Source organism: Dipodomys spectabilis, unplaced genomic scaffold, assembly GCF_019054845.1.
Source record: "Dipodomys spectabilis isolate Male_0828 unplaced genomic scaffold, ASM1905484v1 ptg000054l, whole genome shotgun sequence".
Classification (NCBI taxonomy): Eukaryota; Metazoa; Chordata; class Mammalia; order Rodentia; family Heteromyidae; genus Dipodomys; species Dipodomys spectabilis.
The window spans coordinates 19,641,476-19,657,905 of NW_024870731.1; the positions used below are offsets into that span (position 1 = coordinate 19,641,476).

General features: G+C 37.5%; 1 protein-coding gene across 2 annotated transcripts in view; it reads right to left on the reverse strand.

The window, feature by feature from the left end:
* Slc4a7 (solute carrier family 4 member 7) overlaps positions 1-16,430 on the reverse strand; it is a 91,547-nt gene that overhangs the window by 56,153 nt on the left and 18,964 nt on the right. For both annotated transcript variants that reach the window (XM_042680291.1, XM_042680290.1), the window contains exon 2: positions 662-743. In XM_042680291.1, the coding sequence (XP_042536225.1) occupies positions 662-743 (82 nt within the window). The remainder of the gene's footprint in view (positions 1-661; positions 744-16,430) is intronic.

Genomic DNA, 16,430 nt, shown 5'->3' on the forward strand with positions numbered 1-16,430 from the left:
TTTTTATAATTGTAAGTTGAATACAAAGCTAATAATGTTCTTCACATTAGGAGACTGAAAGTATATACAGAAATTTTTTGTACTATGTTTGCAGCCATTCTGTAAATACAGTATTAAAGGAAAAATGAAAAAAGAAATCAGCATTTCTTCTCACTTAGGGAAGATAAATGGAGAAATAACTAATTTGGCTACACAAAGCCTATGAGAACATTACTGTACCATTTTAAAAGGTCAATGTAACAGGCCCATGCATTTAGATAACAACTGGTTATAACTGTGGCACATTAGTCTGCTCATAAGAAAATTACCTCACCTGACTGAAATGAAAACAACAATTAACTGATACGTAACTAACTTTTCAGTTTGCCCAGTAATAGTAACTACCAGTGAGGTTTGAAAGGCTTTCTGAAATATATCTAATGCCAATATTTCAATGAAGTAAATAATCAGGGGTCATTCAATTCCTACATTAGATTGTCACATAGGTGTTTTACTGTACTATTATTGTTTAAACTGTACAAGAAAGTAATCAACAGTTTTCTAAATGACAGTTCTTTCTCAAACAATAAAAAATTCCAAAAAAAATGGTAATCCTTAAGAACTCTAACAAACATAAATTGATCACTTGTCTAGCTAAGAATGGTATTTCAAACAAACTTACTTTCTAGTTCTTCTTTTTCAAACTTGGTATTCACATTTGAGCTTGTTTTGCCAAGATCCACAACAGCTTCTTCATCAGGACCCTAAGAACAAATGATTCTCATTTACTCATGAAATCACACTGAAGATCTGTTATATACATTTGAAATGGCTCAAAATGTGAAACAGCTTGCTTTTTCTCAAAAAAAATAAACTCTTACAGTTAACTGCATTATTTTCAAGTATGTTTGTAGGCAATTTGCTGTTGCCATTGTGTGTGTGTGTGAGAGAGACAGAGAGACAGAGACCGAGAGAGACAGAGACAGAGAGAGAATCTAAATAAATAGGATTATTTCATCCTCAAAAGACAGACTTTTCCAAGAAAGAATGACATTGCCCCATTTGTTAGGAAATGGAAAGACTTGGAAAAAATTATATTAAGTAAGCCAGGCCCAAAGAAGCACAGGTCCCATGGTTTCCCTTTTTTATTTTTTTTTTGGGGGGGGGGGGGGGGGTAAGAGGGAGTCCGGTCGTGGGGCCTGAACTCTGGGCCTGGGCGCTGTCCCTCAGCTCTTCAGCTCAAGGCTAGCGCTCTACCACTTGAGCCACAGCGCCACTTCCAGCTTTTTTTTTTTTTTCTGCTTATGTGGTGCTGAGGAATCGAACCCAGGGCCTCATGCATGCAAGGCAAGTGCTCTACCACTGAGCCACCTTCCCAGCCCTGGTTTCCCTTTTTTGCAATAACTAGTATATGACTGGGACAAGCAGAAAAGGTCAAAGGCTATGTACATATGATCATATAAGATGATGTTAAGCGAAATGAACCCCAAGATAGGGATACAAGTGGTTTTTTTCTTTCTTGCTATTGTTTCTAACATATTTATAATGTACATGTGATTTTTTTTTGTTGTTTTGTATGTTACTCCCCACGGTATAAACCACTGTATGCGATGTCCATATAATATGGGGAGGGGAAGGGAAAAAACAAAAAGTTTAAATAGGGATACAGTTGACCCATTGTAACAATGAGATGTACAAGACACTATGTTGAAAAACAAACATTACAATTTGGGTGGGGTGTAGTTGTGGAGGTGGGAGGGAAGGGAGGGTAGGGGGAAAACAAAGGAGGAGGCAACAATGCTTGATAGGAAATGTACTCATTACCTTGCTCATGTAACTGTAACCCCTCTGTACAGCATTTTTACAATAAAAAAGCTTATTAAAAAAAAAAAGAAAGACTTTCCAGGACCAGGGATAAAAGAAAAATGAATGAAGGGGAAGTATCAACATAGAAAGTTTACTAATTGGAAAAACAGCTATATTTGATTGGATTACAGTTAAAAACAAAACTGTTCAAAAACAAAAAAAAAGATGGACTTAATATGCAGTACTCCTTTCTTTTATAAGTTACAACAAAAGAATGATGTTTGATATTCCCAAAGGAAAAACCATGTTATCTAGAGAAATTCCGATTTTCCATTGTGAAAACTCAGTTATATGAATCTTCTTTTCTATTTTGTTCCCTCCTCAAACGAAACAAACATACTAGTGGAAGGTAAACACATATGTTGAACTATTTATGCTTTTTAATTAACATACTGAAAGAGTAGAAATCAATTTACAAAAAGAGGTAACTTGAATACCCATGTTTGTTGCAGATTGACTATTATCAACTGTGGAACTGGTTTACATGCCCCAAAACCAATCAATGGATATACACAGACAGACATAAACGTTTATGTATGTGTATGTGTGTGTATTTCTTAATATGCACACACATATACGCATATATAGACACACATACACACCATGAAATCTTATCCAGCCATAAAGAAAAATAAAATTATATAAAAATTTGCAGGGAAATCAATCAATAGAACTGTAGATCATTATTTTAAGTAAGATCAGCCAAGCTCAAAACCCCAAATATAGCATATTTTCATTCACTTGTAGAATCTAAACCTAAAATGATGCTGCTGCTGCTGATGATGATGATAACAACAATGTAACACAAATGTAAAAGGGAGCTAGGAAAGAACAGCAAATAAAGGGAAACACTACCAAAGGGTGGAGGATGGAGATTTTATACACACACACACATATATATATATATATGAATGAACGAAAAAATGAAGACAGAGTATTAACAAGGATGGGATAAAAGGAAACTTTACATACAGACTTTTTTTTTTTGGTCGGTCATAGGGTTTGAACTCTGGGCCTGGGCTGTCCCTCAGCTCTTCAGCTCAAGGCTCTATTACTTGAGCCACAACTCCACTTCTGGTTTTCTGGTGGTTTACTGGAGATAAGAGCCTGTCAGACTTTCCTGGCAGGGCTGATTTTGAACCACAATCCTCAGATCTCAGCCTCCTGGGTAGCTAGGATTACAGGTATGAACCACCAGCACCCGGCTCATACAGACTTTTTTTTTTTTTGGTCGGTCAACGGGCCTGAACTCTGGGCCTGGTACTGTTCCTGAGCATTTCAGCTCAAGGCTAGCTCTCTACCACTTGAGCCACAGTACCACTTCTGGCTTTTTCTGCTAATGTGGTGCTGAGGAATCGAACCTAGGGCCTCATGCATGCAAGGCAAGCACTCTATCACTGAGCCACCTTCCCAGCCCCGACCATTTTTAAAGGAATAAAATTATAGTTTCAATTTCTAAACTTCTGGCAATCTTAAAAGGATAATCATCACTAAATATTATAAACTTCTTATGCATGATTCTATGTAACAGACAGAAACAGATGGACAAATCCTCTTCTCTCAAAGTGGAGCTGAGTTCAAGCTAGACCAGTTGCATCATGTTTTAGATGGTGCCCAGCCTAGGGCTAACCAGCGTTGTGACAATAAGCATTTGGTCTTTAACAGTGCTAGCCAGGGTCCTGGGAAGGTGGCTCAGTGGCAGAGCGCTTGCCTTGCATGCATGAGGCCCTGGGTTCCATTCCTCAGCACCACATAAGAAAAAAGAAAAAAGCCGGAAGTGGCGCTGTGGCTCAAGTGGTAGAGCGCTAGCCTTGAGCTGAAGAGCTGAGGGACAGTGCCCAGGCCCAGAGTTCAGGCTCCACAACCAGACCCCCCCCCCCAAAAAAAGTGCTAGCCAGCAACTCAAGGCTTTTCAGAATATAAAAGGTATATACAATTATTCCTTCCTAGCCAAACTCTACACCCATGTTCTTAACATCTAAACCTAGAAATTAAATCAATTTGCTTAATTTTTCAAGTAAATTCCTTGCTATCCAAACACAACTAGTTACCCCCAAATGAGAACTAATTATAGTTAAGGAAGGGTAGATCTTCTGACAGCTATACTTTCTGAAGGCAGATGTCCAAACAGTAGGAGCAAACAGATTTGGATATCAGAGATAACTTGTATGACTGAATGACTAGTGTTCAACTTAATAAAGGAAACTCAAAGTTAAATGACTTGTCAAATCTCCATATTTAAGAGAGTAAGTATAATTATGAGACAACTTCATATAATTGTCTAAGAGAGAGGACAAACAGTATGCTTTAATAACCAGACTGCCCCATAGCTCCTCACACTTCCTTAGTAATAAGAGGAAAGGGGAAAGAGGAAACCAAAACAAGCACCAAAAAAGCTCTAGGATGAGTAACTAATAATTACTAGCCATTAATTCTAGCCTTCTAAAATCTTTAGCTGTCCTTTAATGACTTCATATTACTTCATTCCCAAGCATGCAGTTACAAGACAACCTCATTCCTATCCAAAGGTACAATACTGTCTACTCGAAAAGGATTAACTGTTCCCCTAACAAACTGTCATTTCACTTGCACAAATGCCAGAATAAAGGAAAACAATACACTAAACTCTGGCCATCTAACAAAATAAAAACTTATTTTCATGTAGCTATAATTACATGTTTAAACTTTCCAAGTGAACATCTGAGTTCAAGCCCCAGAATCAGCCCCCCCAAAAAAAGTTTTTTTAAAAAAAATCTAAACAATTGCAGCACTCATACTTGAAAGGGAGAAGTGGCAAACATGCAGCTCCCCTTTCCCTTCAATACCTTTGGAGGGTTCTCAACTGTGAACATAAGAAAGGCAACATCTGCTACAAATGCCAATAGTGTGAGCCGTACAAACAAGGCCATGTTGTTAAGCTAAGTCACCGCACAAAGTATGCAGAGAGAACAAAAGCACTGGATATTGCAAGGAGTAATGCTTTTCTGAAACACACAGTAGTACTTAGTATCATATTTCTTAATTAATGGAGTAAATTTACTCCATTAAGACTACAATGTTTTATTTTTGTTAGTTTATGTAAAAATGCACATGCGTATCAAGTATTTGTAAAGCAAAACATAAAACTGGTAACATTGTCCCGTCAATGATAATCACTGAAGAGCAGATGAACAGAGGAACCACTAGTGTTTTATCTTGTTACAACTTCATTTAAAAAATTCAAATTTCAGGGCTGGGAATGTGGCCTAGCATGCATGAAGCCCTGGGTTCAATTTCTCAGTACCACATAAAAAGAAAAGGCTGGAAGTGGTGCTGTGACTCGTGGCAGTGTACCAGCCTTGAGCACAGAAAGGCTCAGGGACAGTACCCAAGCCTGAATTTCAAGCTCCAGTCAACCTATTAATGTCAGTTATTCTAAAATGTGTATCAAGGTTTTGCTTTCTCATTTTTAGCTCTGAAACTATAGTAGAAAACTAAAAATAGCAACAGTAAAAGAGCAGCCCCACATGCCAATGTTTCATTCTTAACCTCAGTCAAAATAACTTCTGTTTACACACCAACCCGAAGTGCCTACCTAAAGCCATGGCCCAGGAAAATTCAAAACGTCAAAAGGATATCAACATGGGCTGGATTCAATCTAATCTTTAGAGAATTCTTTAGCCTTGATGTGAAATTTATTCATAAAATATACTGTCACTATACCATAACATAAATATGACATTAATTATCCATAAGATATGTAGGTACCTTAGATCAGAGTTTAAGTTTTTCTGTATATGAAATAACACATGTGCAAGGCTATTTACTGCTCTATCACAAAAGAGCTAGTAATAATGCCTTATCAAAGGAATGGCTAAATGAACTATAATATAATACATAACCAAATGGAATATAAGCTACTGAATCACTATGAAATTTTGAACCAAAGGCTAAATAGTTTCTTTAGGATTAGAGTCAAAGACCTGCATACTGATAAAATGTGGGTGCTTTTTCATTCTTATATGTATTTCACTTCTCCTAGACTTGGAATGGAAATTTGAATTTCCAATTCAAATTGGAAAATAGGGGGGAGGGAGAAAGAGGAAGAAATGGAGGAGTGACAACATGAAAATTCAGAAGTATGAGACATAAATACTGACAAGCCAAAAGCCCTATTTAACAAGATCTCAGATTAGTGACATTGAAACACTGTGACACAGGAGACAGGTGACTTTTACAAGACACACTAAGAGACAACTGGAAAACTTCACTAGGGCTGGGAAGGTGGCTCAGTGGTAGAGCCCTTGCCTTGCATGCATGAGGCCCTGGGTTCAATTCCTCAACACCACATAGGCAGAAAAAGCCAGAAGTGGCACTGTGGCTCAAGTGGTAGAGCTCTAGCCTTGAAGAAGTGAGGGACAGTGCCCAGGCCCAGTAGTTCAGGCCCCACGAACAACCAAAACAAAAAACAAAAAAACAACCCTCACTATGGTTCTACATGAAATTATAAAACATCAATATTTACTCACATCATTTCTATGAAGGTGTATTCACTGTTTTTCTACATATAGGAATCCCTTGTTTCAGTTATCAAATATGTATAAATTAACAGAAAGGAACATTTTAAATCTATTTTAAAAATAAGTACTTTATAACTACCTCTTAACTATTAAAAATTAAAATTATATAGCTAGGCACCAGTGCTGGCTCATATACTTATAATCCCAGATACTCAGGAAGCTGAGATCTGAGGATCCTGAATTGAAGCCAGCCTGGGCAGGAAAGACACTTACCACCAATGAACAACCAAAATATCTGGAAGTGGAGGTATAGCTCAACTGGTAGCACTAATTAGCCTTGAGCAAAAAAGCTCACGGTCAGCACCCATGCCCTGAGTTCAAGCCCCAGAACAGCAAAAATATATATATATAAATAGAAATATCTATTAAAATTACAGAAACAATACAGTGTGCACAGTGTAGGTTGTGGGGGGGAGGTAGAGGACCGCAAGAACTCAGTAAATGTTTTTCAGAAGGTACGCAGACGTTCTGCCAAGGTCCTATATCTTCAGTAGATTAGGGTTAGCATTATATTTTTAAGGTTATTACATCTTTCTACTGAAATCCAACAGGAGAGGAAGTTAAGAAATCTTCAACATTGTTTGCCTACTCCTTCCTTAATAATGCTCCAGAGTTGCCCAGGAATCCTAAGGGCTGTGAAAAAATGCCATCTACTCAATAAGCAAATGTAGACCCACACTAAATGATACAGTATACACACTGAGGGATACTAAGGACATACTGGGGATTATGTGAATGAATGAAAACCTATCCAAAAATGCCCAGCCTATACTTGCTTACAGCTATTAACTTACAACTATGATATAGCTCCCCATGGAAAGAAATACAGAATATTTTTTCCATTGCCCTGAAAAAAAACGAGACTTCATAACTCAGAAATATTAAATGGTCTTACTTTATCTTTTTTCTTTTCCAAAAATCTAAAACTGAAAGATACACTCAAAGCTTATGTGATTCTTTCAAGAATCACTATTAGTGAAAGAACAAAATTAAGCCAGTATTCTACAGTGCCAGTTACATGAGTTCTTTCACCAGACAACAGAACAAGGTCACTTGTAGTAAAAAATGCTTGACATTTCTCTATTAAAAAAAAATTAAACTTATGTAACTATATTTAACCTTCTCCCAGGCTAGAACAATAACTTACAAGAAGGAGGAGCCAAGTTTATAGCAGGAAGAACCTGGCTGTTGTGCCTTCCCTGTCAGTATTCAAGCCTTCTTTGGCTTCTGGCATGCTGCATGCACAATGTTCCAAGTACAGGTTACTATAAAAACCTGTTTTGAGCCAGGCACTGGTGGGTCACACCTGTAAATACCTAGGTTGAGATCTAAGGACTCTTAGATCTTACCAACCAAAAAGCAGACTGTGGAGCTGTGACTCAAGTGGTAAAGTGCTAGCCTTGAGCAAAAAAGTTTTGGGACAGTACTCAAGCCTTGAGTTCAAGTTCCAGAAATGGGGGAGGGAGGGAAATACCACAAAAACTTACCCTAGATCCACTTAAAAAGATTCCTTCCAGACACAATTAAAGCTAAAATGTAAGTAACAATACTTTAAAATGTAAAACACCAATTTATAACAACAAAATCAACATCAATATAAGATAAAGTCAAAATCCTGTTTTACTAGAAAGAGATGCTATAGCTACATAATACATCTCACTATTCCCCCCCTCCTTTTTTTTTTTTTTGTCGGTTGTGGGGCTTGAACTCTGAGCCTGGGCACTGTCCCTCAGCTCTTCAGCTCAAGGCAAGCACTCTACCACTTGAACCACAGCACCACTTTCGGTTTTCTAGTGGTTTATTGGAAGTAAGAGTCTCACAGACTTTCCGGCCCTGGCTGGCTTTGAACCATGATCCTCAGATCTCAGCCTCCTGAGTAGCTAGGCTTACAGGCGTGAGCCACCTGCGCCTGGCTCACTATTTCCTTTTATAGTCAACTGTCTTGGAGAAAAAGTACAATCTACAATTTCTATTTTACTGGTCACATTATCAAAAATGAGATAGTATCAGAGGCACTAAGAAAATAAGATATTAAAAGATTTTAAAATATAAAATTAGTATATCTTTTGACATAGAAGTATATAGATATGTTATTGGGAGAATAGTAGAGGACTGGTTATGATCAAAAAGTACTGTATACATAAGTAGACCCTCACCTGTATAACTAATCGATACCAATAAAAAATTAAGAAAAACCTAATACTACATGGTACTTTAAAAAAAATAAATCAAGTATATTAGTAAAACAACCCTCAGAGACCACTAGTACAAATTTACTTTTTGCAGTATATAAAACATATGGCCTCAACCTAAAACTATCACCTCTCATAAATTATGATTAACCATGTAAACATTTTAATTTAGCTTCAAAATGCATTTAACCAATAAATGATTTCTTTCCTATTATGCTAGCCAAATTAGTAAGCCTCATTCAGGTACTTTTAACTGTTAAAAACGAATTTTATACAGAGACAAATGCTATAAATATTTCTAGCTTTACATGGGATTTACTCTACAGCACATGCCTTCCACAGCCAAGGACACAGAGGATGATACTATTCTAAGCCAGTGCTAATTAGGCCTGACATTTCTCCAAGCTTCACTGTTAAAACTTTGAAAGATTCAAATCTGTTGGTAAATAAAATATAAGATTTAATTATTAGGTACATACTGATAGCTTCTCCCGACGAAACCTTTCCATGGTAACATACAAACGTCTTGACACTGTAATGTAGTAGGTGCCTTGCAGAGCCCAGGGACGTACGTATCTGATTTAGGTCACTGGGCTTTGCAAAGATGAACTCTTCTAAGTTACTTTTATGGTACAGCCAATCACTGACTCCTAAGTTGCCTAATCTTCCAAGCTAATAATTACAACTTACACACTAGGGCACAGCATTCACAGACCTAAAAAGCAATACATACAATTAGAAATTCTGTAAGAACGCAGCAACCACTTTCCATGGGAAATCCTGCCACAACATTAGCACAAAAGATAGCTCCTTCTAAGTATTTATATGGATATGCCTATGGCTGTGTGAGTCAATTTTCAGCAATACAGTAGGTTAATCTGGCCTCTTCTTTTAATTTCAGCAAAGATCCAAAGCTGTTTTCATTTAGTAATTCCATGCATCTAGCAACTACCTTATAGTGGCGTTTACCAGCAAGATGATTATAAGTTATCATTTTAGCCCAAAAAATTAAGCATTCATAGGAATAACATCTAGAAAGGAGAAAAGGAAATTAAGCAGTACCACTAACTTTTTGGACTCAGGATCCCTTTACATTCCTTTAAACTGAAAACCTCAAAGGCCATTTCTTTTGTTTTATAAGTTATATCAATGTTTACTCTATGAGAATTAAAACTTTACATTTTAGGGCTGGGAATGTGGTTTAGTGGTAGAGTGCTTGCCTAGCATGCATGAAGCCCGGGATTTGATTCCTCAGTACCACATACACAGAAAAAGCTGGAAATGGCGCTGTGGCTCAAGTGGAAGAGTGCTAGCCTTGAGTAAAAGAAGCTCAGGGACAGTGCCCAGGACCTGAGTTCAAGTCCCAGGACTGGCAAAAAAATAAAAATTTAAAAATTTTTTAAAAACTTTAAATTTTAAAATATTCAGGATAACCTAATAAAGCAATACACATTTACATAACAATGTCATGAAAAATAAAATAAAATTTAGTGAGAATAACTTTTTTTTAATTTGCTTAAGACAAGATCTCACCACAAAGTTTTCTCACTATGAAGTTCAGGTTGACGTTAATATAGAAAAGCAGACTGCTGAGATTACAGGTATGTACCACTACTCCTGGCTCATGTTTTATATTTTTACAAATCTCTTAAAAATGTGATTCAATGAAAAACAAGTAGATTTTCATATTTCATTCTATATCCAATCTATTATGAGGCTGAAATATATTTAGAAGTTTGGGTTCACAGAAGTTAACTATTGGAAACGAGGAAACATTTCATTAATCTTTTCAGAAAACAGTGGATATTCTTCTTTGATACACACCAAATTCAGTTCAAGTAATTTTTTTTTTTAAGTCAGTCATGGAGCCTGATCTCTGGACCTGAGAGCTGTCCCTCAGCTCTTCAGCTCAAGGCTAGCACTCTACCACTTGTGCCAGAACACCATTTCCAGTTTTTACTGCTAATGTGGTGCTGAGGAATCGAACCCAGGGCCTCATGCATACAAGGCAAGCGCTCTACCACTGAGCCACCTTCCCAGCCCCCTAGTCATTGTATTTCTTAAGGTGACAGACTCTGGGCTGGAAAGGTGGCTGAGTAACAGAGTGCTTACCTCACCTGCATGAGGCCCTGGGTTCAATTTCTCAACACCACATAAACAGAAAAAGCCAGAAGTGGCGCTGTGGCTCAAGTGGTAGAGCACTAGCCTTGAGCTAAAGAGCTGAGGGACACACCCAGACCCAGAGTTTAAGCCCCAAGACCAACAACAACAACAAAAAAGGTGACAGACTCCATTTATTTTTGAGGAAGCATACTGTCAAATGCGATTCTAAATGGCCATATCTTATTAGCTCCTGAAGTACAAATGCGCCTCAATGAGGCTCACAAGTCAAGCAATCACACCTTGGATGCATTACAGAGACATATTCCTATCCTCAATGCTTCCATCCTGCCTTCAGAAGTTCAAAGCAATGTGTACATGAAGGCTAAGATTTGGACTATGTGTGTGTGTGTGTGTGTGTGTGTGTGTGTGGTGTGTGTGGCTTGCCTTCAGAAGTTCAAAGCAATGTGCACATGAAGGCTGAGATTTGGACTGCGTGTGTGTGCGTGCGTGCATGCGTGCGTGCGTGCGTGCGCGTGTGTGTGTGTGTGTGTGATGCTGGTAAAATCCTAACACCAAAGGGGGGTTGGGGAGGATTAAAGAGCTATGGGTAAACTTTAATTTTTTTCTTTCTGTTCTCTATGCTGGTTAGTCAATGAACATTTTGATATGAACAGAAAAGAAAGACCAAGATAAGGTATTATTTTCTAGAAAATAGACATTTAATCTATGTGCTGAAGCTCTGCATAAACAACAGTTCATATTCCAGCTTAAACTATGTTAAACTTCACTGGGCACTGGTGGCTCATGCCTGTAATCCTAACTACTAAGAAGGCTGAAATCTGAGGATCTCAGTTCAAAGTCAGCCCAGGCAGGAAAGTCTATCAGACTCTTATCTCCAATAAACTACCAGAAAACCAGAAGCGGCACTGTGGCTCAATTGGTAGAGTGCTTGCCTTGAGCTGAAGAGCCAGGGATAGCACCCAGGCCCAGAGTTCAAGCCCCTCTCAACTCTTACTCAGAGAGACAAGCTAAATTACCCAAAGTCTAAGTAAGCAGTGGATTTAAAATTTGGATACAGGGCTGGGAAGGTGGCTCAGTGGTAGAGCGCTTGCTTTGCATGCATGAGGCCCTGGGTTCGATTCCTCAGCACCACATAAGCAAAAAGAAAAAAGCCGGAAGTGGCGCTGTGGCTCAAGTGGTAGAGCGCTAGCCTTGAGCTGAAGAGCTGAGGACAGCACCCAAGCCCAGAGTTCAGGCCCACGTCCGGACCACCCCCCCCCCCCCAAAAAAAAGAAAGAGAAAGAAAAAAATTTGAATACAGTCTCAGTTTATGCTTTTCCTCTATTTAAGTATGTTAAATGAAATTAAAATTTTTAATCCAACATTACCTGACTTATGTAACTGTAACCCTTCTGTACATCACTTTTATAATAATTTTAAAAATTTTAATCCAACTACATGGAGACAAAATTCTCAGTGAATATGAACAAATAAACTGTTTATCAAATACATGTAAAATGCAATCTAAATTGAAAATTTATTCTTTGGGTACACAATTTTAAATGATATTTTCTACAGAAATACCTTTGCTCCACAGCTAATACCCCACTACTAATTAATCCTGTAGAAGTCACTGATGACATACATTAAATAAGATAACAAAGTTAAAACCAAAATAATGTGTGCAACAAAATCTACTGTACAGTTTTAATCTTTCAGTGACTCTCTATATAATGACTAACAGGCAAGCTAGATGTGGGGTCTCTGAGATGCTGAGGGTGGATGATCACAAGTTCTTCCAGGTCAACCTGCGCAGTATCTTGAGACATGATTGTCCACTCCCAAAAAGTACTAGGAATTAGAAATCCCCAAAGTATATATATAATGTTTATATGCTTATGTTTGAATCTTAACCTTTCCTATGATCTATAGACTTGCCAAATATATACAAATCTGAAGAAACAGGCCTGGGTAAGATATATAACCATGGATTAAACAGAAAAAATACACTAGTCAATCATGTTCCTCTGAAGAAGTTAAAATTTCACTCATTTACGATGTAATAATTAATATCATAAATAATACATTAATGAGGTGAAATTCTTCAAAGTTATAATAAATTCTTTTATTAGTTATAACCTTGATGACTAAGTATTTTTTTGTAAAAGTATTTTACAAGGTTAGCTACAGAAGATGGTTCAAACTTTTCCTCATTAAATTCCTATTTTCTAAAAATAAACTGTTAGGTAAAGAAGGGATAGTTTTTTAAGTTTTACAAAAATACATACATCTATAATAATTACATACAAATAATTTGTGAGGGGAGACTATAAGGTTTGAACTCAAGGCCTCATGTTGATTAGGCAGGTGCTAGGCAGGTACTCAACCACTGAAGCTATACCCCAGCCAATAAAGTGATTGTTTTAATCTCAAATTTAGGAAAAAAGAATACTAAAACAGCTTAGAAGTCTACTTGTGAGTTTCAACTGGGTAAAGGGAGAAAAAAAATTTAGAAATCTGGTGTAAAATTTTACAGGAATCAGAAATATTAAGAACATGTAGCATAGAGCCATGCCAATAATTTATGCTTATAATTCCAGCTACTTTAGAGGCAGAGATGGGGGAGGATGTGATTTGAGGCTAACATAGGTTAAAATAATTATCTGAAAAACAAAAGCAAAAAGATAGGGAATGGAGAAGCTACTTCAATAGGCTAAACAACAGGAAGTTTAATAGGTTACCCTAATAGGAAGTCCTGAGTTCAAACTTCAGTACTACCAAAAAAAAAAAAATGTGTTTAATAAAAAATGCAAATGTAAGCTTGCAAACCTTGTGGTTTAATAGGATCTCCAGTTCAAGGCCAGCCTGGGCTAGTTGGCAAGAGCCTGATACAAAAACAAGTAAGATTCTGTAGCATCCATTTAAGTTCCTCTTAAGAGATGAAAAGTCACTTTTTGAGCACAGGAACCCTATATATAGGAATGCAGCTTCTAAAGATGCAGCTGATACAAGTGGAGCACCCATGCTTCTCTTTATTTGATAGAAAAGGGAGAGAGGATGGGTGCAGTGTCCTAATTATGAGAAAATGCTTTAAACCTTTTTGGGTTTTGATGTTTCAGTTTGGGTCATTAAACCTAAGGCTTCACATACGCTAAGCAAATATTTTTGCCACTGAGCTACACTCCCAACAGCCTTGTTTTCAATTCTTCTACTTTAAATTCTTACTTCCAAGTAGAAGCTTAGGGAAAACAAACTTTAATATAAGGAGAGGGAAGCTAGATTATTAGTCGCTTTTATGTTGTTAAAAGAACAGGTGCCATTTACTAAGATGCTCTATAGGCTTTTTATATAGCCTATCAAGGCCCCATAGCTAGCTTTGGAGAAGCTAAAATTTAAAAGCATGACTAGGTGTAGAGTCCAGTGGTGGAGAACGTGCTTAACATGTCCAAGGCCAAGGCCCTAGGATCAATCATGCCACAAAGTCAGTAAGCAAATAACATTATGCCTTACACCTCAAGAGACTATGCATTTTTATTGGGCTACTCACAAGCCTTATTCCTAATTTTCACAAGAATTTTTGAAAATACCATTAATTCAAATCCAAGGCTATTTAATTTCAGAGCTCCTATGTTCCACTATGCCAAGTGTCCTTACATAAATTAAACTACACATAATTTTATTGGTTCTCCATATTATTTTATTGGCTCAAATGCCTTTTTGCTGCACACAGGGCTCCCAATGGAGCCTCACCCACCAGTACTCAAACACGTTTTAGAGGGAATTGTAAGTAAAATCACAAAAATGTTCACTTATTTTTAAATATTTACTGCTTGCAAGTCAGTGAGAGCTAATAAAATTAAGTGTATCACTATAAAAACATTAACATGTCAGCATAATTATAACAAACATGACAATTTTACCTTCATTTACTTTCCACAGGCAAATCTGAAGGCACAGGTCAAGAAAAGAGGAAGGAAAACCTCCTGTGGAACAAATGAAAACCTGCCTCATTGTAAGCATGCTTCAGCAAGGCACACAGTCAACCCACAGCCTTCACACAGACTCAACATCACTGCTCCCTCCCCCAGGCCTCATTTGGGCTACTATTTCCCTGTCCACCACCACCTAAGGTAGACTTTGTCATAACACCACCACCTAGTGGCTACAATGAGAAATCCAAACGTCTCTCATGCTATGGATATGGTGAGTGAATTGAAGCAGTCCAAGTTTGAAAAGGTTCTCTGGCAAGCTGCTTTATGAAATCTACGTGCTTACTTTTAGAAATAACAAAAATATTAAAAACTTAGGGCAATGTCCATAGATATATGCCTATATCTACAGACCTCAGAAGGCTGAGACAGGAAGATAATGAGTTCAAGGCCAGCCTGGGCTTCACAGGGAAACCCTGTCTCCAACAGGGGAGGAAAAGGGGGCAACCTACTATTAAATATTTCATTCAACATATTAACCAAATACAGACTATAGCAGAGCAAAATTTTTCATATGGGTACTTTATATGCAACATTTAATATCTATATACTATAAAGAAGTAAGTTTACAGTCATTTTTAAAGTTGTTTCACATACTCAAAATTTCAAGGGTTATTGTTTGGTTGGGTGGGTTTTTTTGCTAGTACTGGGACTTGAACTCAGAGGCTTGTCAGTGGCTCAGCTTTTTGATGGCACTCTAATACTTAAGACACTGGCAATTTTGCTAGTTAACTAAAGATAGATTCCCATTTCTCTGCCCAGTTTGATTTTAGACCAAAATCCTCTATCTCAGCCTCCTGAGTAGCTAAGATTATAGACAAGAGCCATCAGGACCTGACTTAATATTTCTGTCTTTTACATTGTTTAAGAATCTACTTCTGGCTAATGTGGCTTAGTGGTAGAGTGCTTGCCTAGCATGCATGAAGCCCTGGGTTCAATTCCTCAGTACCACATAAACAGAAAAAGCTGGAAGTGGCCCTGTGGCCCTGTGGCCCAAATGGTAGAGCACTAACCATGAGCAAAAGCAGCTCAGGGACAGTGCCCAGGCTTTGAGTTCAAGCCCCAGAACTGACAAATAAAGAAGAAGAATGAAGAAAAAGGGAGGAGGGAGGAAGGAGAAGGAGGAGGAAGAGGAGAAGGAGACAGAAGCAGAAGCAGCAACAGCAGCTAGTTCCAGTATCAGTAGGGCTTTCTCTTTTCTCTTATTTTGTAGTGCTGAGGCTTAAAACAAGGACTTCATCCATGCTAGTTAAGCACTTTGTGTTGCAGTCCCTCTGTTTTCCTTAAGAATAAAACTTTAGGGTGTGGAAGGAATAGCTCAGTGGTAAAGCAGCTGCCTACCATGCAAGGCAATCTGGATTCAATACCTAGTAGCATTGCAAAAATAGTAATACTTTACATTTAATAAAAATGCCAGGGACAAAAATGATACAGTTCTATTTGCAATGAGAAGATGCTAATTTAGTTATAGTATTTATAATAGATGTTTATCACAAAGATATAGGTTCATCTTAGACTACAACTGGTTAGAACTTACATAAGCCAGGTGCCTATAATCCTATTTACTTAGGAGGCAGAGATCCAAGGATGAAAGTTCAAAGCCAGTCTGGACAAAAAAGTCCAAAGTTCTATCTCCAATTAGCAACAATAACAAAAACACTTTAAGATATTTAAATAAATAATCTGATTGGCAAGAACTAAAATATAACTGAAACTAGTTTAAATATATAATTAAAGTAAAA